Raw genomic sequence first — 25,096 nt, forward strand, 5'->3', positions numbered from 1 at the left:
TGAGCAGGGATGACTGAGGTTGCTAGGAGGAAACAGAGCCAGAGCGTTTGTTTTCCTTGGACACAGCCCCCCCCCCCCTTTCTGTCTTTCCACCAAGACACAGAGCAGAGCAGGCCCTCACCCAGATCCAGAGATCTCAGAGCTGGCTGGGGCCAGGGTGGAGGAGGAGGCTGACGCACAGTCTACTTTCCTCACGTCCACAGGTCACAATCTCTGGCTCTCACCACCAGGCCCCCTTTCCAACAGATGGATATGGCTCTATTGCAACACGCTTATGGTTTAACTGTAGAGAATAGTGATTGGGAAAAGAGAAGTAGGCTGGGGTGCGCTTGCTGAGCTGCCGGGGTTAGTGGTTCAGAATCCAAATGAAATTTGTTTGGTACAAGTTCCACTGGATACGTATTGTCTGAATTCCAAGCATTTAGAAAACTTGTTACAGGATGTTTCATGGTATGTGAACTGTATAAACCAATTTGTGTTTGGATTTTGTTTCTCACCATAGCAACACAGATGTTGCATCAGTCTTGCCAATAAAACATCCTGTTTGAACCTGACTCCACAGGCCATCTGTCTTGTCACCTGCTCCTGTCCTGTCAGAGAGGTAGCGTCCTAAATGGCACCCTATTCCCTACATAGTGCACTACCTTTGACCCGAGTAGTGCACTATATAGGAAAAAGTGTTCCATTTGGTAACGCTCTGGGTTACAGGCCAGGTGGCCAAAAAGAGCCAGGGTCAGTAGGTCACGCCAGAGAACTGTCTCGAGTTGACATCTGAACAGTGAGGACAGGAACTATATTGCGGCATGAGGCTCTGGTGAACACCAAGGTTTTCCTCTAGATCCTAGATACATACAGCCCCTGAACATTGAGTACCAAATACTTTCAAGTTTTTTGCTATGTTCGTCTCTGGAATGTTCTTCATGAGAAATTTGTGTGTGTTTAATGATGCAGTATGTAAGTTCTGTAGTGCCAGATGACTAGATGTTTGGATGACGTTGTCTGGAGGAGAACTACAATGATTCATTAGGGACTTTTTTTAGTCGTCACTCATTCACTCGGTTATTTTTCTGTTCCTCCCAGGGGACCGAACAGTCACACTCAACAACACAGACTACCAGGCTGAAGTCAAGTCCCACCAGTGGTTCGGCGCCACCGTCCGTTCCCATGGCGACACCATTCTGGTAAGATGAACCTCACTGACTCAGAGACAGGGGTGGAGAAAGTCAGTTTACTTTCAACTTTGGTCTCTACAGCTCAGAGTCCCTCAACTGTTAAGGGATTGTATATGTTAATTGTTCAAAGTTTGTCTTAAAGGTCTGTGTCAATCGGTTTGTTGTGACTGTTCCAATTTTCACCTCCAGCCTCTCTCTGAGGAGAAGTGTTTTGCGCTCCTGTGACTTCAAAGTTGAGACACCTGTATTTTTTGCTGATTGTGTGGGACGTAACCTGGATTTAGTTACACGGTTACTTTGCTCCAGATGTAACATTGACCTCTCTCTGGGTCTCCATCGAGTTCAACGGGGTGTTGCTGTAACTGACAAAAAACTCCCCCCTCTACCTCCCCCCTCCTATAGGCCTGCGCCCCTCTGTACTCCTGGAGAACCAAAGAAGACATGCCCCAGTCAGATATCACAGGAACCTGCTACCTCTCTGTCAAGAACTTCACTAAGTTTGTGGAATATGCTCCCTGTCGCACAGGTCATTATTTTCTGTTATGTTATACATTTCCCATTAAGACACTGCTGTTCTCTCTGCCAGCCAACTACCCCACCACCACTACAGGTGACTCCTGTGGCCTACCTCTGACACGGCAGCTGTCCACACAGCAGGCTATTAGAGAGGGGTTAAGTGGAGTGCCCGAGGGCCACAACAGACGGGATGTTTAGAGTCTCAAGTAACAATACTGAGTAACCACTTCCAGAGACATCACACACTAGCTGTGGAGAAAGAATTGACCCCCTTAGATTCAATCCATCATGTCAGCCCCATATTGACTAGTCTATCCCTACTGCTGTGGTAGTGACGGGCTGGCTTGGTTCTGTTCAGAATGCCCAGCTGAGTCATTGAACTCCACAGGTTCCAAAGTATTTCAAAATTCAACATTCTAAAGTATTGGTTAAATTTAAGGCAGAATTTATGGATCTTTCAAGTTGCTTTTTCAAATAGGAAAAATTACTGATTTATGAACCTCTCTGTTTTTTTCAGAATTCATTAACGAGGGCGGCCAGGGCTACTGTCAGGGGGGATTCAGTGCTGATTTCACCAAGGTAGCACTTCCTCTCAGTTCAGTACCAGAGCTTTATCAACTAATATGGACTAGAAACACATGATCTCATTCTGTCTCTCTCTCAGGATGGGAAAGTGGTGCTTGGAGGACCAGGCAGCTTCTTCTGGCAAGGTACACATCTCAACAACCCCCTGAGACAACAAGTTGTAGTATTCTGAAGTTATTTGTGTGAAACCTGAGAGGATCTTTCCATTCACTCCCTGCTTCCTGTGTCTTCTCAGGTCAGGTGATCTCAGCAGCCAAAGAGGAGATCATCAAGGCTTACTACCCAGGGTACTTCATGCAGTCTGTAGAGGGACAGATCCAGACCAGACAGGCTCAGCTCAAATATGACGACAGCTACCGCGGTAAGACTTTTCCTCTCATAATTCTACCACTCCCCTTACTTTCCACACATGCTGGTTTCCTGTGCAGGCTACTTGAGTCAGAACTAAGATTGGGAAAAATTCTTCTAAATCAAATCAAATCGTTTCCCAATCACCACAATTCTTCTAAATCAAATCGTTTCCCAATCACCACAATTCCTTCTAACCTTCTGACCTCTGATAAAAGGTGGACCGATGCATATTTGTTCAAAGTACATGCCTTAATCCCTAGATTACTCTTCAAGAGAAATGGAAGTCCAAGGGCTCTGAACGCTTGATATCATATGACTAATGTCTGCTTTCTTGTGGTCTTGCAGGTTACTCTGTTGCGGTCGGGGAATTCAGTGGAGATGAGGTGGAAGGTAAGAGATCTGAACCACAGACCTTCACAGGCCTGCACAACAGAGCGCCATTAAAGATATAGAATGTTTACTATACCTGAAGTAAACGCAACTGAACTGGCCTATAAGATTCTGTCCCCCTACTAAGCTGGAAAACTGCAATCACAGGAATTCTCAGAGTTCGACAGCTGTGACCTTTGTGATATTTCCCTTCCTTAATCTTCCCTTTTTCTGTTTTTCCCCCTGTCTGTGCACCTCTCAGATTTTGTGGCTGGGGTCCCAAAAGGAGTCATGCTATTTGGTTTGGTAAGAAAACCTCATCACCACTCTAATTTCGAGAGGAGATTGATTTTGAAAGGGAGGGCTATAGGCTTGGGGGGAGAAATAGAGCCTGAGATAACGAAAGTAGCCGTAGCTGTGTTTAGTGAAAGTAGAAGTGATGAATACCATATCACTGGCCTACTCTATACATACAGTATGTTGGACCTCAGGTATTTTGACCATATGTTCTGTGTGTGTGTCTGCGCTCCTCAGGTGTCTGTTTTAAATGGCACTGATCTGAAGTCCATGCTCGACTACACCGGTGAACAGGTGAGCATCCAAACCTCCCCAGCTCTAACTCATTAGGGTTATAACACACATAACCCATTGGTTTTAACTCAAGTGTGGTTTTTCACACAGACTGTGGTTCCATAACTTGCTGTTTCTCATGGCAACACTTAATCTCCTGAGTCTGTGTACTGGAGCACTGATGATATAAGCAAAATAATTTCCTTTACAAGTTTCTGTTAACTGGGTTTCAAGCCCTGTGTGGTTTTCTGTAAAACATAATTATTGAAGTAAAAGTACAGAAGCAATTTTCCCCAAATGAGAAGCATGATTCTTCCTGCGAATGGAATGGAGGTAGCGTGAGCCCCTTTTTAATGGTGCTGATTGGTTCAGCTGAATAAATAAAATCATAGGAGTGTATTTGCTAACCCTGGGAGTCTGGGAATCAAGCTGTTTCTGTGTCTTTGTTACTTCAGATGTGTTTTACAGACAGGACAAATAAGACTAACAAAACAGCTTCAAGTTGGACCAAGCAAGAACCATTGCTTTTCATTGACCATTTCTTCTCTCTCCCAGTAGTTTCTTCTACTGGATATTTGTATTCAAGTAGATTCACTGTACTTTAGAAGTCCCTTTGCTTAAAAGCAGCTTTTCTATTTTGAGCCTTTTTGAACCCAGATTCATGGTGATGTTCGAGAGTTGTGACGATGATGTACTCTGATGTTTTCTCAGATGGGCTCCTATTTTGGGTATGCTGTGGCCACAGCTGACATCAATAACGACGGGTAAGTACAGTCTAACAGGACAGTCTAACAGGACATTCTCACCATATATTCTCACCCATGAGTTGGGTGGTGATGGCAAATTGGATTTGTCCAGTAATGTTATGGGACATTTTTTTATCAGTAATGAGGGGTGAGTAGGTGTCAGTTCTCACATAGCATTCTCACCATAGGTTCACACCTTAACCAATGACACATTTTATGGGAAACTCCAGTCGTCTATGTCAAAAAGGCAACTAGGGTTACACAATTCTGGAAACTTAAATAAATTTCCCAGTTTTTCCAACCAGGATTTCTGGAAAGTATACAGCATTTTGCCACCCTAGTCTGTACACTATATGTGTCTGTAACCGTGTGTGTTTCTCCCTCCCCTCAGCATGGCTGACCTGTTGGTGGGAGCTCCCATGTATATGACCCGGGGGTCAGACAGTCGCCTGGAGGAGGTGGGCCGTATGTACGTCTATCTGCAACGTGGTCCCCTGGACCTGGAGCCAACCCTCAACCTGACCGGAACCCAGGTGTTTGGGAGGTTTGGTAGCACCATCGCCGCTCTGGGAGATCTCAACCAGGACGGATACAATGGTGAGAGATGGAGGAGTGGTAGTAATGGGAGTTTAATGGGGAGAAGAAAAGGATGTTTCACAATCTTGGTTTTGAGATTCTACTACATGTAGTTTTGTTAGTCTCATGCAGTTCATTCAAAGTCCTAGTAGACTGTAAAGTTCTGAGTGATCTCACGGTCTTCTCCTGCTCTCTCCTCTTCTCTGATTGGTAGACGTGGCCATCAGCTGTCCATTCGGTGGAGATGACCAACAGGGATTGGTTCTCATCTACAATGGATTTGCTGGTGGGCTCAGGGACACGCCCTCTCAGGTCATAGCTGGCCAATGGGCTTCAGGCACTGTGCCCGCAAGTTTTGGATTTGCCCTCCGAGGGGCTAAAGACCTGGACATGAATGGTTACCCAGGTGAGTGACAAAACTAATGTGTTTTGAAGACCTCTCATGCTGCTGATTTTAGCATATTATCAACTTAATACTTTTATTTTTTTATTTATAAAAATAATAGTAATAATTAGGGTGTAGATCAGCTTTAATATTGCAATATAATTGTGTCCATCATTTCCAATCCCCCATATATATTTTTTACAGACAGACAGACAGACAGACAGACAGACAGACAGACAGACAGACAGACAGACAGACAGACAGACAGACAGACAGACAGACAGACAGACAGACAGACAGACAGACAGACAGACAGACAGACAGACAGACAGTTGAAGTCGGAAGTTTACATACACCTTAGCCAAATACATTTAAACTCCGTTTTTCACAATTCCTGACATTTAATCTTAGTAAAAATTCCCTGTCTTAGGTCAGTTAGGATCACCACTTTATTTAAAAAATGTGAAATGTCAGAATAATAGTAGAGAGAATGATTTATTTCAGCTTTTATTTCTTTCATCACATTCCCAGTGGGTCAGAAGTTTACATACACTCAATTAGTATTTGGTAGCATTGCCTTTACATTCTTTAACTTGGGTCAAACATTTCGGGTGGCCTTCCACAAGCTTCCCACAATAAGTTGGGTGAGTTTTGGCATATTCCTCCTGACAGAGCTGGTGTAACTGAGTCAGGTTTGTAGGCCTCCTTGCTCGCACACACTTTTTCAGTTCTGCCATCAAATTTCCTATAGGATTGAGGTCAGGGCTTTGTGATGGCCACTCAAATACCTTGACTTTGTTTTCCTTAAGCTATTTTGCCACAACTTTGGAAGTATGCTTGGGGTCATTGTCCATTTGTAAGACCCATTTGCGACCAAGCTTTAACTTTCTGACTGATGTCTTGAGATGTTGCTTCAATATATCCACATCATTTTCCTTCCTCACGATGCCATCTATTTTGTGAAGTGCACCAGTCCCTCCTGCAGCAAATCACCCCCACAACATGATGCCGCCACCGCCGTGCTTCACGACTGGGATTGTGTTCTTCGGCTTGCAAGCCTCCCCCTTTTTCCTCCAAACATAACAATGGTAATTATGGCCAAACAGTTCCAACAGACCAGAGGATATTTCTCCAAAAAGTATGATATTTTTCCCCATATGCAGTTGCAAACCGTAGTCTGGCTTTTTTATGGCGGTTTTGGAGCAGTGGCTTCTTCCTTGCCGAGCAAGGACTAGATCAGGTTATGTCGATATAGGACTCGTTTTACTGTGAATATAGATACTTTTGTACCTGTTTTCTCCAGCATCTTCACAAGGTCCTTTGCTGTAGTTCTGGGATTGATTTGCACCTTTCCCACCAAAGTATGTTCATCTCTAGGAGACAGAACGCGTCTCCTTCCTGAGCGGTATGACGGCTGAATGGTCCCATGGTGTTTATACTTGCATACTATTGTTTGTACAGATGAACATGGTACCTTCAGGCGTTTGGAAATTGCTCCCAAGGATGAACCTCCAATTGATTCAAATGATGTCAATTAGCCTATCAAAAGCTTCTAAAGCCATGAAATAATTTTCTGGAATTTTCCAAGCTGTTTAAAACCTGGAATGCTTTTCCAACAGTCTCGAAGGAGGTCCCACATATGCTTAGCACTTGTTGGCTGCTTTTCCTTCATTCTGCGGTCCAACTCGTCCTAAACCATCTCAATTGGGTTGAGGTTGTGTGATTGTGGGGGCCAGGTCATCTGATGCAGCACTCCATCACTCTCCTTCTTGGTCAAATAGCCCTTACACAGCCTGGAGGTGTTTTGGGTCATTGTCCTGTTGAAAAACAAATGATAGTCCCACTAAGCATAAACCAGATGGGATGGCGTATCGCTGCAGAATGCTGTGGTAGCCATGCTGGTTAAGTGTACCTTTGAATTCTAAGTAAGTCACAGACAGTGTCACCAGCAAAGCATCATCACACCACCTCCTCCATGCTTCACGGTGGGAACAACACATGCCGATATCATCCGTTCACCTACTCTGCGTCTCACAAAGACACAGCGGTTGGAACCAAAAATCTCCAATTTGGACTCATCAGACCAAATGACAGATTTCCACCGGTCTAATGTCCATAGCTCGTGTTTCTTGTCCCAAGCAAGTCTCCTCTTCTTATTGGTGTCCTTTAGTAGTGGTTTTTTTTGCAGAAATTCGACCATGAAGGCCTGATTCACTGAACAGTTGATGTTGAGATGTGTCTTGAACTCTGAAGCATTTATTTGGGCTGCAATTTCCGAGTCTGGTAACTCTAATGAACTTATCCTCTGCAGCAGAGGTAACTCTGGGTCTTTTTTTCCTGTGGCGGTCCTCATGGGAGCCAGTTTTGTCATAGTGCTTGATGGTTTTTGTGACTGCACTTAGATTTGAATCTGGTGTTGTTTTGCATATTGTTTATGAACTAATGTTACCAGCAGCATACCACCCTGCGTCCCACTGCTGGCTTGCTGCTGAAGCTAAGCAGGGTTGGTCCTGGTTGATTGCTAGATGGGAGACCAGATGCTGCTGGAAGTGGTGTTAGAGGGCCAGTAGGAGGTACTCTTTCCTCTGGTCTAAAAAAATATCCCAGGGCAGTGATTGGGGACATTGCCCTGTGTAGGGTGCTGTCTTATGGATGGGAAGTTAAATGGGTGTCCTGACTCTCTGTGGTCACTAAAGATCCCATGGCACTTATTGTAAGAGTAGGGGTGTTAACCCCAGTGTCCTGGCTAAATTCCCAATGTGGCCCTCATACAATCAGTCACCTAATCATCCCCAGCTTACAATTGGCTCTTTCATCCCCCTCCTCTCCCCTGTAACTATTCCCCAGGTTGTTGCTGTAAATGAGAATGTGTTCTTAGTCAGCTTACCTGGTTAAAAATAAATGTGCCATGGAATCAGTGCATCAAAAATCTCTTCCCACTATTTTGCAATCTATATGGCACCGATATGGCACAGCTGTTTGGTCCTTCAATGAAACTGGTATACTTTATTTATCACAATTTTCTTTAAACAGTTTTGGTCTTGTTGTTTACTTGTAGTCCATGAACTTGATGAAATGTATTTTCTTGACAGATCTTATTGTTGGTGCTTTTGGAGTTGACAAGACAGTTCTGTACAGGTAATACTCACTCATAGCTTCCTATCTGTTCATCTATTGAGTGATGTCTAATACAAGTCTAGTTAAGAGGTTTACCAAAAGGTGTGCCTCTACCATTTCTTAACCTGGCTTCTGTTCCCATTTATTGTACCACAGATCCCGGCCCATCGTCAACACCAGTGCCTCCCTGACTGTCTACCCCACCATGATCAACCCTGAGGAGAAGAGTTGTTCAGTCAACAACGGCAACACCACTATCCCTGTCTCCTGGTAAGTTCTGCAGCATACCTGCCTCCTGGTACGTATTGCAGCATACGTGTCTCCTGGTAAGTACTACAGCATACGTGTCTCCTGGTAAGTACTGCAGCATACCTGTCACCTGGTAAGTACTGCAGCATACCTGTCTCCTGGTAAGTAATGCAGCATACCTGTCTCCTGGTAAGTACTGCAGCATACCTGTCTCCTGTTGACTACTTGTCTAGTCTCCTGGGCCTTTATTCTGGGCCTGTATGTAAAGCATCTCGGAGCATGAGTGCTGATCTTGGATCAGGTCCCCCCTTTCGATGTGCTGTCTCTTATACATTATGATCTAAAAGGCTAAACTGGTCCTAGATCAGCACTCATACCCTGGAACTCTTTATAAGTAAGGGCCAGACTTAATTTGCTGAACGTGTTTTACACTTGGCACAACACCAACAGGAAGGAGATCCTCAACACTGGCACTCAGTTGTACTTAGACAGGAAGACCCATTGAGAACATATTTACTTGGGAAACAGTCAGTCTTATCTGGTGGTGGTGACCTGTTATCACAGCAACTTCATAACAGATTATATTTCTTCGAAAGGAGAAAAAGTCAAATAAAATGCTGAATAAGGGCATTGTGGCTGTCAGCTATTTTCCCCTTCCGTTAGAATGTGCTGCATGGTATTCCCCATCCAATGGGAGAGGAAACAGAACAGAACAGGGCTCCTCTAATCTCTGGCTGCGCTGCTCAACATGCTTGACACTGTGCTTGTGTGTTTGCTGCCCCCCCCCCCCCTCTCTAGTCCCCAGATTCATAAAGGAAACTGTTGTGTATACACGTCTTGATTACGCTGCGTTGCCTGGTGATGGGGTGGGATGTAGGTGGGGGTGGGGGTGGGGGGAAGGAGGGGAGTGAGGGGTCAGGAGGTTTGGCAGTGGCTTTTGAATGAGATATTGTTTGGTGGTGGAACACAGCTGGGAAACATCAGGATGTGGAGACTCGTGCGCATGCACACACTCAGACACAAAAACACCTAGAGACACAGGAGCACCATATATAATGGATATATATCCTAGATATAGACATTCTCTTTCTGTCTCTTTCATTCTCTTTCAAATTTGTTCCTTCCTTTGTTCTGTCTGTACTGTCGGGTTTCGCTCCCTCTTTTTCTCTTGTTCCCTTGATCCCTTTCCCTCGCTCCCTCTCTCCTTCCTTCTTTCTTTTCCCGTCAGTGCGAGTTTGGTCGTAGGGCTTGGGGTTTGGGTTGCTGACTCTTGGAAGCTGTGGCTCATGTTATGGGAGTGAGCGAGAACCCCCGGCCCGTATAGATACAGACACTGATTGACAGTCCTGCCTGTGGGGCAACATGAGATGACGCTCAATTTCATCCTCTTAAACTCTGAGGATGGGGCTTGGGCTGGGGGGGGGACACACCATGTTATTAGCTTGGCTGGCTATAGCAGGCAGATGCCTTTCCCAACATTACCCATTGCTCCATATTATACAGTGAAACCCATTACGCTGCTTGTCTTGTAATGTCAGAAAACGGAAGAGTTAGAGTTTAGCCAAAGAGAAGGGGAAGAGAGTGAATGAGTGCGGTGTCTGTGCGTGCATGTTGACTTTTTGCCATGAATGCATATGCTTCCCTCATCATCATGTCTTTGTTATGTTCTCCTCTGTTCTAAACAGTGTCAACCTGAGTTTCTGCCTCTCTGCCAATGGGAAGTACCTCCCAGACAACCTAGGTGAGCCAACTGTCCACATCTGCTCCAGATGACATACAATACCATACTTTCAATTGCACACCAATATCAATTTATATAACAAGTTATTGCATGCATGTTGCATGTATGTTGAAGGACTTTGTTGTTGCTCTGTATTGTATCGTGACAAAGAGATAAAGAGCAGAGTCAGGGTTCCAGAATCCCCATATCTTCCCTGATCCACTTTTAATGAGTTCCAATCAAAGCACAAGGCTCCACTTACGCAATCTCAGCAATTATTCCACTAATTACCCCTCTATGCATATGGTTACTCTGCTATTTGTACCATATGGTAAACTAACTACATAGTCTGGATTCTCTATTTGCTTGAGAGTGTGTTTTAATGTCTGATTGATGGTGTGTAAAACAATGGCACATTCATGGTTGTGTCCTGTGTGTGTGTGTGTGTGTTCCTTTGTGTGTGTGTGTTCCAGACTTCCAGGTAGAGGTGCAGTTGGACCGTCTGAAACACAAGCAGAAGGGAGGGGTGAAGAGGGCTCTGTTTGTAGACTCCCAGCAGACAGTGCTCACGAGGAGTGTGAGGGTGCGGAACAGAGAGCGCGTGTGTCACGACACCAAGATCTATCTGAGGGTAAGTCTCAGACGCGCGCACACACACACACACGCACACGCGCGCGCACACACACACACACACACACACACACACACACACACGTGCACACTCTTTCTAATGAACCCTGTCTCTCTCTATCTGACTCCAGGATGATAAGGAGTTCAGAGATAAGCTCTCCTCCATCTACATCTCCCTCAACTTCAGTCTGGATCCTCAGGCAGCGTTCGACTCCCACGGCCTCAGACCCATCCTCAACTACCAGTCCACCGAGCTCATCGAGCAGAAGGTACTTCAATACACTCCCCCTCTGTCTGACTCTGCCCCCCCCCCCCCCCCAGCACTGCACTCCTAACCCTGAAGAACGACTCGACGTTAACAGGCCCCGTATATCTACTGAGGTGGAGCACTGCACACGTTTTAATGAACAAGACGTAGTGAAAGACGTGGCTGGAAATCCATTCACTCAGAGCTGATGGTAATGTTTTCGCCTTGACCAGACCTCCACCCCCTCAGAACGACTCAGGCTGCTCTCCTTGTTGATTTCCAAACCGCTCTGCTGGGAAGGGGTCCAGAGGGTCTGGAAAGCAGTTTCAACAAGAGAAATGTGAGGCGTGTGTATGGTACAGTGGAGATGGAGTTGGAGAGTGTTTGACTGCCCCTCCAGGAATAGCTGCTTTCAGCCTGGCTGGGCTGTGTAACGGATCATAGGAGTCGTGTTCCGACTGAGGGCTGCACAGTAAGACCCCGACACACAGGGTTAATGGATATTTCTGGGTGGGGCCACTGGGGCCCTTCGCTCGCAGCACACAGGCCATGTGCCATCTGGTGTAGATTTGTCTGTATTTTGCCAGTTTTATCCTGGCAGGGAGAGAGAGACATGAGCAGGACTCAGCGTGTGGGCTGCCTGCCTTCAGCTGTGGCGTGCTGCACCCTATGTGAGCTCAACAATAACCACTGGATTGGATTGGAGTGTTTTGGGAAAGGCCCTGGCTGAGGTTGCAGTTGCCCCCCCCTCCATCTTTCTCTCAGTATTTCTCTCTTCTCTCTCAGAGCAGGGCAGTACTGAACCCTGTCATTGGTGTTCCCTTGTCGTATCAAAGCTGCTGGGGCTTCATCAGATGTGGTGTATTGTACTTACACTCCAACCAAGAGCTAAATACTGAACCCTGATAAAGCTATGTTGTTGTAGTACCGAAACTGAACTTCAGATAACATATTTCATTAATCATTGATACCCAGTGTGACTGTAGGGGATGTCTACTCACTACATTCTGGATTTAATCAGATACATGATACCTTATTATGGATTCCTCCGTATGGCATCGTTTGTACTGGGCTGACTGTTGCAGCAAAGGCTACGTACAGGTAACTACCAAAATAACGGAAACACCAACATAAAACCTCTTAATAGGAAGTTGGGCCACCACGAGTTAGAACAGCTTCAATGCACCGTGAAATGGATTCTACATCTGTCTGGAACTCTATTGGAGGGATGCGGCACCATTCTTCCACCAGAAATTCCATCATCTGGTGTTTTGTTGATGGTGGTGGAAACGCCGTTTCAGCCGCCACTCCAGAATCACCAATATGTGTTAAATTGGGTTGAGATCTAGTGACTGAGACGGCCATGGCATATGGTTTACATCGTTTTTATGATCATCAAACCATTCAGTCATCACTCATGCCCTGTAGATGGGGGCGTTGTAATCCTATGGGGGCATAGCTAAGGTAGCCAAAATAATGGCCTGCCCAGCATTTTTATATGTCACCCTAAGCATGATTGGATGTTAATTGCTTAATTAACTCAGGAACCACACCTGTGTGGAAGCACCTACTTTCAATATACTTTGTATCTCGCATTTACTCAAGTGTTTCCATTATTTTGGCAGTTACATATACATGCTGGCTCACCCCAGTTCTCACACCCTCTGGTTGCTGAGTGAGTCTGAGAGATCACCGAAGCCTCTCTGCATAGTTTAATCGTTTCTCTATAATGTGCTCCACATGTTGCCGTGAAGCCAGAGCAATGGGAACATAATAAAAATGGATCCACAAAACACCACCCTGAGAGTGAAGCTGGAAGCTCCCATGGGTGAATGCCTGATACATTCCGCACACAGGGGCCGTGATTTATTTTCGCTGATATTGACACAGTTATTGAGTGAAACTGTATACTACACATGGTACCCTCAATACACTGACTACACGCTATTCATCTGGCTTTCCTCTGCCAGTTGTTGTTTAACGGCAGCCAGGATAGGAATCTAAATAGCTTTTACCCTGATTTACTGAGTCTGTATATGGGCCAGCACACGCTGAAGGGGCAGAGTGGGTGAGCTGGTGGTTACTATGGTTACCCCGGCGTCTTAAATTAGAAAGCCTGCCTGTGTAATGACAGGGGAAGCACTGCGCTCTCTTTCTAATCTACGTCTATTTATTATCTTCGTCGTCATCTAAGTCATCATGATCATCACACTGTGATGGAATCACACGGGGAAACTATTACCTACGTCAAGCCTGGGCTTTTCCCTGCTACACAAACACGTTCAGTGGTTACTGGTCACACTTTACTGCTTAGTTCATGTCTTTCTAGTATTTCCACCATAGCCTCTAGCCCTCCTATATTACCCCCTCCTCCCCCATGACTCTGTACCAGCTTCAGCCCTTCCCTCCCTCTGGTTCATGTATGGTCCTGCACGCGGAGCGCTGGGTGGCGTCGCGTGTGGCTAGCTTGTGGTCCGCTGCAGAGCGCTGTGGTGTGGACGTCAGCGTGCGGCGCTGGTGGATGTGTGGACAGAGAGCTGCTGGCCTCCCCAGAGAGGCTCTCCTGGCGTACCACTTCTCCTTCTTGTCCTCCTGTCTCTGGGCTGTGTGTGGCGCTGCTCCTGCCTCCTGGTCCACCCGTCCCCTCTCCTGAAGGGAAGTCGGACACTCTATGATGGAGGTGGTTTTGTCATCCTACACACAGTCAGACGGCTTCTCCTGCCTTCTTAACGACCCATTTCACTCTGAGAGGAAGTGAAGTCAGACAGGGGCTGAATTAGGGTTGTTTGTGTCATCATACACGGTCATAGTCACTAACATCCCCCAGAAGATAAGAGCGTTTAACAGGGTTATTATTACAGGTGTTTGGTTTGTAGGGGGGGGGGGGGGGGGGGTTGGGGCTTGGACTAGGAATGTATTAGTCATTCTGGTCTGCACGACATGTCCTATCCCGCTGCAATTACTCCATTGTATGTTTACCACCAAAGCAAAGTGTCTAATTCTCTATGTTATGTCTAACTGAAAGAAGTGTAGGCCTCATTTTAATGGGAACTGTGCATCCTGTGTAAGCTCTGTCACTCTTTAACTTATTCCTCTCCTCCTCTTTCCTGCTCTAGGCCCAGATTCTGCTGGACTGTGGAGAAGACAACATTTGTGTTCCCGACTTAAAGCTGGCGGTGCACGGGTGAGTTATTACAAAAACCCATGAAAGCCACTAGATCAGGAGAATATATCTACTATGTATGATGAACGGTTGAACTATTCACCTAACTATACAGATGAGTCGGCCTTGTTGTTGTCCTGATCTGATGGATAAATAAAGCTGTGTCATGCTCCACCTGTTTGTTTAGTTTAGCTTGCAGAGCAGACCAGTCTGTTATTACACCCACAATGCTCCACTCGCCGAAGATACTACTCTGCTTTGGAAACAGGAAGAAGCGCTGGTCCCTGGTCTAGGTGCAAGGATTGGTTGTCAGGCAGCTGGAGGAAAGAGACACGAGAGATGAAAGGGATTTGTTATGAACGTATGGAGTGGGAGTTGTGGGCGTTTTTCTCCTAAATAACATGCCCCTTGCTCTCTTTCTGCCCTCTCATGTTCATATTTGTTTGCGCGCTAATTCCATTTCTCTATTGTAAAAGTCGTCTATCACATACCCTGACTGTACAAAACATCAGGAATACCTGCTCTTTCCATGACATAGACTGACCAGGTGAATCCAGGTGAAAGCTATGATCCCTTATTGATGTCACTTATTAAATCCACTTCAATCAGTGTAGATGAACGGGAGGAGACAGGTTAAAGAAGGATTTTTAAGCCTTGAGACAATTGAGACATGGATTGTGTGTGTGTGTGTGTGCCATTCAGAGGGTGAACGGGCAAAGACAAATTATTTAAGTGCCTTTGAACGAGGTATGGTACTCTGCTGGGTTTTTCCATGCTCAACAGTTTCCCGTGTGTATCAAGAATGGTCCACCACCCAAAGGACATCTGGACTACTTGACAAAACTGTGTCAAGCATTGGAGTCAACATGGGCCAGCATCCTTGTGGAAAGCTTTTGACACCTTGTAGAGTCCATGCTCCGATGAATTGAGGCTGTTCTGAGGGCAAAATGGAAGGGAGGGTGCGCAACGCAATATTAGGAAGGTGTTTGTTCACTCAGTGTATACACCAATATTTTTTTTCTGTTTATTTGTCTGGGGACGAAAGTAATTATGAGTTGAAATAAGGGATTTCAGTTGAGGAAAATCATAATGCATGAACTACTTTCCTCTGGCAATCAGATGATAGTGCTGCGTTCATCTAAATGCTTTGTTTAATAGTAGCTTGGGGCAAGGGGTCAATTATGAAATTCCCAGCATTGTATCCATCAAAATATTTCTACTGTTTTCCTGCCAAAGCACACAACCTGTACCACCAATGCCCCTCAGGAGAGGTTTTAGGTTTTTGTGGGTTCTTCCAATGTATCCCTTTTGTTTTCTTTAAAGAGCGTGATGGCTGTTGGAGTCTGACTAGGCTGGCTGGCTGGTTGGCCAATAGAAAATCAGTGTTTGAAATATGGTCCATGTTGCTTTCTCTCTCTGCCTGGTTTTATGAGTTCAGCTCTAATTAGAAGCGTCTGTGTGGCCCTCGTGTGGAATTCCTCTCTCATTGTGTTCAGAAAGAGAGTGAGAGATGGAGGAAGAAATGTGGGGAGGGAGAGGGAGGGGGAGGGAGGGGGAGGTGTTTTACATTCCTATTCTGTGCTCTAACGCATGTATGACTTTGTTCCTACATTTGAAAAGTTGTGTGTGAGGGGGATGCAGGGGAAGGGGAGGGGAGAGGGAATTTCCTGAGATGAATCTAAGTGTTTTGGGCTGTGTCCCATTTTGAGAGAGATGAAGCACAGATATCAGGCTATAGCAACAGAACATGCAAGTATGTTAGTGACCAGACACTGCTTTATACTGTATGCACTGTGCACACAGCCTTCACAGTTGTCTCTAGTATAATGGCACCCTCTCCCACCTCTTCCGGGGCTTATTTACACTTGGAGACCCGACACCTCTTGACCTGCCGTCTGACCCGATTAGTAATCAATTTCTGTTTTTTTTGGGCCCTCAGGGACCGGAAGGAAGCGTACCTAGGTGACGACAACTCACTGACCTTGACTTTCAACGCTCGGAACGAGGGTGAAGGAGGGGCCTACGAGGCTGAGCTGTACGTGGTGCTGCCTCCTGAAGCAGACTACAGTGGTATAGCTCGCAATAACGAGGTGAGAGAAACTACTAAACATTCACCTGAACCCAACACTACTATTAGATGTGAAGTAACTTAAGGGTCCCAGTCTATTGGCTCATACGACTTGTGATGGTAGATCTATAAGGGACAGGACTGTTATGGAAGTTCTGAAAACACCAAATGGAACCAAATGTTTGTTCTTGGTGTTTGATCTGTAGATCTGTATCTATGATTCTTCTTTGTTGTGTTCTAACCAATGACAAACACATATGAATGTATATGGTTCTAAACCAGCACTCTTTCTCCTTGCTCTCTGTCTCTTTTGGTCTCTCCCCTCTCTCTCTCTCTCTTCTCTCTCTCCCAGAGCCTGACCCAGCTAACCTGTAGCTACGAGACAGAGAACCAGACCCGCTACCTAAGCTGTGACTTGGGCAACCCTATGAAGTCTGGCACCAGCGTAAGTCAAGGATTCATGTTCTGCTTGCCCTTTTGAAGATTGGTCATGAGTAGGGCCAGGACTATTTCCTGGTTAGGTCACATGGGTGGAAAACAGGAGCAGCTCTGGCTCTTGGCGTAAAAAAATCATTGATGTTTATTTCGGCCATCTTGGTCTTCATCAAAATGAGAATGAGGTCACATGACATAAAAATAAACGTTGGGCCTGGTTCTACTCAAGACCTTTCTGAAGAGCATTGGTTATGAATGGGGTGAGCAGTTTTTCCTGGTTAGGTCACATGGTCCTGGCCCTACTCGTAAGCAATACTCTTCATTGGTTCTGATGAGTGTTGATGGCTGGTGGAATAGCTAGTCTAGCCCTCTGAGATCTGTTTAGTGGTAGAAAAGTAATTGAGGCTAGCACAAAATCAATGTTTCCTAGTGTGTGAAGGAAGGGATTGTGTGTCGTCTAGGGGTTGAGTGGTAGAGAACTGAACTGGACAGGAAAGGCTCTCTTTTCATGTCACAGCAGTGTTCAGAGAGGAAGTTCCTGTCCTGGTAGCAAGAAGCTGGTCTACGTCTCTGCTCTGAGCAGAGGTTCCCTCCTAATGTGCCTGACTGCAGAGGAAGACTGTAAAGTGGACATTGGTGGAGAGGTTAAGAAGGTTTTCTGATAGAATGGTTGTATTCAAAGTGTAAACTAAAATTGAAAAACTTTAGTATGCAACAAACATATAGTATAGATCCTGCCATTGTAGTACCCAATGTGCTGAGGATACTGTAGTTTGCCTAGTTTGTCTCTGTAGTGCGTTAGTTATAATACACAATGGCATAGAATGTTAACAAGCAGTATTTTAATTGTTTTTACAGTGCACATTTGCAGTTCGATACACACTCACGCTACAGAGTTAAACAGCAAAAGCTCTAAACTCGCTGGAAAACTAAAGGGGCATGAAATTCCAGTTGAAATAAAGGGCAGCAAAACAGAATACTGTAAGCAGGAAGTCCCAGACTGTCTGGACCTGCAGGCCCAGGTGTATTACAGCTGTGTATGTGCCAGGCAGGCAGGCAGGCAGGCAGACAGGGAGTACCGGCTGACTGACCGATTGACCCCTGAAGACAACAGAACAGTTGGGAGGAGAGAGAAAGAGAGGACAGGACTGTTATCCTGTCGGGGGACTGGCCCCCGGTATGCTGTTATTATTGTATAACAGAGAGTCTACTCACCGTCGCTGTGGGGTGTTCAAAGCAACACTGGCGGTGAATGCCTGGTGAACACAACCCTGAACTGGGGTGGAGTCAAAATAGTATCAAAATAGTGCACATGTTTCCTAATGCCCTTAAAAGGTTAGCTTTAGATATGTTGGTTGCATCGTCCCCCTTAGACATTTGTGACTCTCTTGCCTCACGTCATGTTGGCATCAAGCCCTTGTCCCTGATCGCATTGCTTCTCCTCATCTGCAGCTGTGGGCAGGCCTGCGCTTCACTGTGCCACGACTGAGGGATACACGCAAGACGGTTCAGTTTGAACTGCAGATCCGCAGGTATGACTCAGTTACATCACCTCTCTAGGCATATGTTTCAACTGGGACTATAGCTGGACATGTGTTATGTGTCATTGACAAAATAATTGAATGCTAAACTTGTAGGATACAGACCATTGAAAATACCACAGTATTCCAATATCACCATATAGCTGCAGAGGTGTGTTTTCTCTAATTCATCACCCTCTCTTCCTCTCTCGCTTTCTCTCCACAGTAAAAATGAGAATAATTCCCACAGCGAGGTGGTTCCCTACAAGTTGGAGGTGGTTGTCCAGGCCAATGTTATTTTACAAGGGTGAGTCCAGAGGAAGTCAGAGAGAAGTCCAGGGGTTGGAGGAATCTCTGTGTTAGATTTCCCCCATCAGAGCAAAAACCTTTTGGAACTCCATAAAAGTAGTTTTCTTTTTCTCCCCACACAGTCTCACGCTTTCTCCCCACACAGTCTCACGCTTTCTCCCCACACAGTCTCACGCTTTCTCCCCACACAGTCTCACGCTTTCTCCCCACACAGTCTCACGCTTTCTCCCCACACAGTCTCACGCTTTCTCCCCACACAGTCTCACGCTTTCTCCCCACACAGTCTCACGCTTTCTCCCCACACAGTCTCACGCTTTCTCCCCACAGTCTCACACTTTCTCCCCACACAGTCTCACGCTTTCTCCCCACACAGTCTCACGCTTTCTCCCCACAGTCTCACACTTTCTCCCCACACAGTCTCACGCTTTCTCCCCACAGTCTTACACTTTCTTTTCCCTCTCTTTTGAAGAGTCTCCCGGCCAGACAAGGTCTTCTTCCCTCCCCCCAACTGGAAGGTGTCCAAGAGCCCCCAGGTGGAGCAGGACATCGGGCCTGCAGTCCAACACGTCTATGAGGTAAGGAGTCAAAGGGTTGGGGTTAGGATTAGGATTAAGGTTAGGTTGGGAAGATCCAATGGAACATTCAATGCATAGACAAAGGGGAATGCAGCCAAACCGGGAGTGGACGTTCCCTTTTTTCAATGTAAGGAGCTAGAGCCAGAGGCCCTCCAGGAGGATAGCTGTTAGCTGGCTGGACAGACTCATCAGGATGTAGTATGGCAGAGAGTTCTATATAGCAGACTCTGGCCTTAAGCAGGTCTGTAGCAGCAGGCAGTACTTCGCAGACACTAGCTTTTTTGTAGAAGCAGACCAGACCAGACACTAACCTTTGTGTAGAAGCAGACCAGACCAGACACTAACCTTTGTGTAGAAGCAGACCAGACCAGACACTAACCTTTGTGTAGAAGCAGACCAGACACTACTTCCTGGGGCTACAGAGAAGTCAAAGGAGAAAGAAGAAAGAGAAGAGACACATTCCAGGAAGCACAGGGATTTGTTTTGAGCTTTACATCATTACAGGTCTAACTCAATTTGTAAGGACAACCTAGTCTCCCGTGATAGACATCACACCGGGCCACCTTTCACATAACAGGAAGAAAAACAGTGCTGAAATTTAGATGACATCACACCAACATGCCATTTCCTGGAAGTCTGGGTCAAACCAGAACGGGTTAATTTTTAGCAAAGACTAGCTGGGGGGTTATATGCGTGTAATATTCTTTTAACTAATTGCTCTCTTTTTCTGTCTTTCCTTCCGTCTCTCTCTCCCTTTCTCCCTCGTTCTTTCCCCTGTCTGTCAGCTGGTGAACAAAGGCCCCAGTGGTATTAGCCACACAGTGCTTCAGCTCAGTTGTCCTCTCAGTGTTCAGGGACAGGGTCTCCTCTACCCTCTGGAGATCTCTACTGAGGGCCCCCTCAACTGCACCACCAACCACTCCATCAACTACATGCAGCTCAAGGTGAGCAATCAATCATTGGAATGTCTTTTGATGTATGACAGGGAAAAGTTATTTGAATGTCTATGTTAAAAGTATGTTGTTTACACTTTTGCAAGGGTATAGCAAGTCTTGAACTCATTGTCTCTCACGGTCAACACACACACACACACACACACACACACACACACACACACACACACACACACACACACACACACACACACACACACACACACACACACACACCCTCCCTTCTCAGGGTCACATGAGGCTGACAGACATCTGTGTGAGGCTAGAACACTTCAGAGAGACGGGCACTGTGAAGATGTCCCACAGGTTCTAATTCAGTGTGTGATTAACAGTCTCTACACCCACCTCCACCCTCCCTGCCCAGCCAGCCCCACCCAGGACACCATCCCCACTAACACTTTGATCTCTCTGCACTTCCCTCAGCTCAGCACAGCTTGATGAACCTCTTCTGTCCCGATACACTCAACTTCTAACGTTAGGTCCCCTTCTGCAGGGTTTAAGCCTCAGGTTTTTCATGGGAACAGATGACTCTTGGGTAGTCGCTTGTTTCTGTTTCAAATTTCTAACTGGCCAGATGCTGAGATGAGGCTGAAGAGGTTTCCCATTTAGCTGTGATCTGATTTCCTCTATGGGAAACCATGTGAATGAGACCTCACTTTCACTAGATTAATGACGAGGATAATGATGGGTCACTAACGTCACTCCCAATATTGACAGAAAGGGTGGCCTGCTCGTCTCTCATGGGTGAGGTCTCTGTCTGTAATGTGTTGACAGAAAGGGTGGTGTGCTCGTCTCTCATGGGTGAGGTCTCTGTCTGTAATGGGTGGTGTATGTTCTTTCCCTCGGTCTCCTCAGCTCCAGCAGTCGTCCACAGAGCAGCCTCCCCTACTTGTGCCCGGCCAGGATCACCACATCGAGAGGAGAGACGTCCACAGAGACCAGTTGGCTGAGCACACTAACCTGGTGAGGCCCTTAGCAAGGACAGATGGAGAGAGTTATTGGAACAGTGTGCCATTAATGCAACTGGCTTTTTGAGTGATGAGTAGAGCTTGTTGTTGCCTCTGGTGGTATTTCATGTTGTCAAATAGTTCAAATAAACAGGACAAGTGGATGGAAGTGACTAGGGACTTTCCTTTGGAATAGAGCTGAGATGGAGGGTTGAACCTCTGCCTCTCTGCTCCTCTGAGTTGCCTGAAGCCATGGCATGTATTGATCTGGGACAGTGGCTCTGGCCCTGCTCTTGGAAAGCCTCCTGGGATTGACTAATGAGGTTATAATGTAATTGAGAGGAAGGGGTCAGAGGGTGTGGGGTGGTGGAGGTCCCACTGTGGTGATTAACATTAAAGGGCTGCAGGGAGACTGGGAGGGGTGGAGCTGGGGTAGTAGGGACATGGAAATAGGGGGATCTGTGGGACCAGGGGCATGATGCGCTGGTTAGTTCACAGACCGCCCTCTAATTTTCCACTCCGTGGTGTTGTTAGTATGAGTACCACTGCCCCTGGCACACACTGGCCCTATTGATCCAAGCAGGACCAGGACCAGGTAGCCCTCCCTCTGTTCTCCCTCTCATTGGTCTGTCACTACCCAGAGTGGTGAAAGAGGTCTTTGTCCCCCCCGCCTGTCGCTCTTAACCGCCCCTCGTTTATCAAGCCTGCCAGATGACACGTTTCTATAAAGGCCGCCATTCTTTGTTTCACTCTTAGCACTTCAGTTTCTATGCTGAGTTGGAACTAAGGACAGACGTCTCTGTTAAAAAATATATTTCAAGAGAACGTGTGTTAGTGGTCAGAGCTGTGCATAATGCCGTTGTATAGGCCCTTGATTGAATCTGGTTGTAGTAGGGGACTGGTAAATGAGAGAGACCCCTCGCTATGGCTGGCTTTGTCCTAGAAAACCTGTAAATGAAGTAGCACTGTGAGCTTGGTCTCTAAACGGCTATTAGAACAATCTAGGAAAATGTAGATTGAATTATTGTTTACATTCATGTCACACACTAGCTGCCATTGTAAACTTCAACACACACACTGCAGGTCTATTATATAGCCAGTCACTGCTGTTCTACTCATTGTGGGAACAGAAGCTTCCCTCCCAGCTCCTGTCCCTGACCTCAGCCACCCCACTAGGGAGGATCTGGCACTCTACCATATCCAAATGGACCATTTCCCCAGGCCCACCAGAATCCCTTAGCCTCCTCCGGCCTCAGAGAGTTTCCCCAAGCCTCCACCAGCCTCAGTTAGCCTCCAGTTTTAATCAAGTGTAATATTTTGGAAACAATTGTCTGACTTGTTGGACTAGGCCTCAGTATCCTGGGGCATCGGGGAGGTCCAGGACAGGAGGAGGAATTAAACAGATATACCCCCTGTCCGTCTGTCTGTCTGTCTGTAACTGTAATGCCGTTATTAAGCCTGTCTTAACTGTAAAGCCCTGAGGGAGGTTCCAGGCAGTAGGGTAGGTACTGAGTTGTGTACTACACCCTCTCCTCCTGTGTTCGTTTGCCCTCCTTGGCTCTTGGCTTAATAGGCAAACTAATTCGCTCCCGCAGGAAGCCCACCAAAACCGCCCAATCCGGGGTGGTCTGTCTAACACGCCAGCATTAAAAGTCAGTTTGTGGAGGTTTACAATGCAAAGCGCCCAGCTACCATTATGAGGATTTAATTAAGATTGTGTATTCTAACAGTCTTGTGAAAAGGGAGCTGGTGGTTGGGCAATAATGTTGAGTGTCGACTGCATGCTGGATTTTTACAGTCTCATGACATTCACTCAGTCTTTCTAATTGGAAGCAGCCTTGGATTGGGATCATAACATTGACCTCTTTGTTCTATTTATTTGGCCTGCAGAGTGAACATTGCCCTTACTGCTCTTCCCACCCACCTTCTCCCTGTCTACTGACCTTCACGTCACGTTTTAATTCATGCACTTACAGTAATTACTGTTAAGTTAAGCCTGACAGAATGTCAAATTAAGTTTGTTTTGTAGCCGTTTGGTTTTCCTTGCTGAGGACAGCAAGTTTTTGCATGGCATATCTCCAATGATGGCATATTTTATGTAATTTGTTAAGCCTTAACACTCTCTCTCTCTTCCTCCCTCCTTCTCCCTCTCTCTCTTCCTCCCTCCCTCTCTCCCTCTAGTCCTGCTCTAATGTAGAATGCTGGACGCTGCAGTGTGACGTGGGTCTTCTGGAGAAAGGGACCAGCGCCATCCTCAAAGTGCGCTCACGCATCTGGGCTGAGACCTTCATCGAGGTACCGTATGGACTGGAGATGAAACCAACCACTCTGCATACATATGCTCCACTACATACCTTTTTAATATGGCGATTGAAGAGTGGATCTTAGTTAGGTTCAGATGCAGAGATTTAAACCAACCGGCAGAGCTACTGGCCTCCTCTCAAACTCACTACACATGCAGATGCATGTTTCTACCAGATGACATTGGCACTGATTGCATGAGACGGACTGTCTCCGTTCACGTTGTCGTCTGTGTATTTTCTCATGTCAAGGTTTGGCTGAGTATAAGCAGAATGATTCCTTTAAGCCTCTACAAAGGAAAAATCAACACTCAAAACCTCAAATTCAAGACTGTGAAAGATGAATGACCAGTCAGACTCACACATGTGATTGTATTGACTAGATGTCAGTATTAATGCTAGCTCAGAGCTAAACTCTGCCAGTGTGTACTGTCTCAAATAGTTGGCCCAAATGAAGGGAAAGTGGTAGCTAACAGAGAGTATAATTCAAATCTGATTTCAATAGTCGTGTGTGTGTGTGTGTGTGTGTGTGTGTGTGTGTGTGTGTGTGTGTGTGTGTGTGTGTGTGTGTGTGTGTGTGTGTGTGTGTGTATAGTGTTTTAGCTGGATGGTATCTGTCCACAGAAGCAGTTTTGAGAGACCTTACACACAAAGCCTATGTGTAAGTGCATTGAAAATTCATTAGCTGGTGGTCGTGGCTTCTCATAGGATTGGAATGTCAGAGGGGTTTTGTGAGAGACAGCCGGTCTGATAATAGAGTTGCATCTCTCTGTAGCACATGACCACCACCTACTGGATACAAGACAAAGTGCACCCATTACCAGTCCACACTCTAGCCTCGCTAACACATATACAAGCTGCAATTTCCCAGTACTCCTACACTAATTATTTGCAGAGTCACAATGAATATCCAATCTGATCCAGTTCCTGTTGTTTTGCTTCCATCCTCAGAGGGCATACAAAGGGTATGTGCTTGAGTGCCTGGCAAGATTCAGTGTGATCAAGATGCCCTATGCCATCTTACCCAAGGAGCTACCAAGTGGATCTAAAAAGGTAGGTCTATATGCAATACACCCATGTTACCAAACCCCTCTATGTGTTACTGTATTGTTAGTCATGCATTACCATACAGTATGCCAAAGTTTTGTACATCACTCCGCTGTTGGGAAACTGCAGGAAGCCTTGAATCTAGGCTATTATAGTATAAGTGGTGGTCATGACTAATTCTCTGCCCCCTCCTCAGGTGGTGACCCCGGTGGTGTGGAACAAGCCGGACAGCCAGTACTCTGTGCCAATGTGGATCATCATCTTGGCCATACTAGCTGGACTTCTGCTGCTGGCACTGGTGATTTACGTCCTGTACAAAGTGAGTGGTCAGGATGGTGCTGATGTTAACATCAGGCAGAGTGGGCAGTTTCCATCTCTTAAGAACGTCCCGTATTTGCCTTTATAACTAAGACTTATTAGTCTCAGGCCAAACTCCATCTTGCTCTTAGCTCAGCCTTCTCTAGGCCTAAATGTAAGTCTGGCTGGAGAGACTAGAACCTCATTGACATATGAAGATTTGAGATGATGTTATAAATACTATATTTA

At 46.1% G+C, this 25,096-nt stretch overlaps 1 protein-coding gene across 1 annotated transcript in view; it reads left to right on the forward strand.

Annotated features, from left to right (window-relative positions):
* itga5 (integrin, alpha 5 (fibronectin receptor, alpha polypeptide)) overlaps nucleotides 1-25,096 on the forward strand; it is a 51,439-nt gene that overhangs the window by 23,359 nt on the left and 2,984 nt on the right. The window contains exons 3-29 of the mRNA XM_014136149.3: nucleotides 1,081-1,181; nucleotides 1,575-1,698; nucleotides 2,206-2,267; nucleotides 2,353-2,398; nucleotides 2,509-2,634; nucleotides 2,970-3,014; nucleotides 3,256-3,299; nucleotides 3,528-3,584; nucleotides 4,275-4,327; nucleotides 4,701-4,906; nucleotides 5,100-5,291; nucleotides 8,363-8,408; nucleotides 8,544-8,657; nucleotides 10,322-10,377; nucleotides 10,830-10,987; nucleotides 11,118-11,255; nucleotides 14,350-14,417; nucleotides 16,336-16,486; nucleotides 16,817-16,909; nucleotides 18,352-18,431; nucleotides 18,646-18,726; nucleotides 19,198-19,303; nucleotides 20,089-20,247; nucleotides 21,112-21,219; nucleotides 23,385-23,498; nucleotides 24,455-24,556; nucleotides 24,747-24,869. Of these exons, the coding sequence (XP_013991624.1) occupies nucleotides 1,081-1,181; nucleotides 1,575-1,698; nucleotides 2,206-2,267; nucleotides 2,353-2,398; nucleotides 2,509-2,634; nucleotides 2,970-3,014; nucleotides 3,256-3,299; nucleotides 3,528-3,584; nucleotides 4,275-4,327; nucleotides 4,701-4,906; nucleotides 5,100-5,291; nucleotides 8,363-8,408; nucleotides 8,544-8,657; nucleotides 10,322-10,377; nucleotides 10,830-10,987; nucleotides 11,118-11,255; nucleotides 14,350-14,417; nucleotides 16,336-16,486; nucleotides 16,817-16,909; nucleotides 18,352-18,431; nucleotides 18,646-18,726; nucleotides 19,198-19,303; nucleotides 20,089-20,247; nucleotides 21,112-21,219; nucleotides 23,385-23,498; nucleotides 24,455-24,556; nucleotides 24,747-24,869 (2,753 nt within the window). The remainder of the gene's footprint in view (nucleotides 1-1,080; nucleotides 1,182-1,574; nucleotides 1,699-2,205; nucleotides 2,268-2,352; nucleotides 2,399-2,508; nucleotides 2,635-2,969; nucleotides 3,015-3,255; nucleotides 3,300-3,527; nucleotides 3,585-4,274; nucleotides 4,328-4,700; nucleotides 4,907-5,099; nucleotides 5,292-8,362; nucleotides 8,409-8,543; nucleotides 8,658-10,321; nucleotides 10,378-10,829; nucleotides 10,988-11,117; nucleotides 11,256-14,349; nucleotides 14,418-16,335; nucleotides 16,487-16,816; nucleotides 16,910-18,351; nucleotides 18,432-18,645; nucleotides 18,727-19,197; nucleotides 19,304-20,088; nucleotides 20,248-21,111; nucleotides 21,220-23,384; nucleotides 23,499-24,454; nucleotides 24,557-24,746; nucleotides 24,870-25,096) is intronic.

The sequence above is a fragment of the Salmo salar genome, chromosome 13 (genome assembly GCF_965601325.2).
Source record: "Salmo salar chromosome 13, fSalSal1, whole genome shotgun sequence".
Classification (NCBI taxonomy): domain Eukaryota; kingdom Metazoa; phylum Chordata; class Actinopteri; order Salmoniformes; family Salmonidae; genus Salmo; species Salmo salar.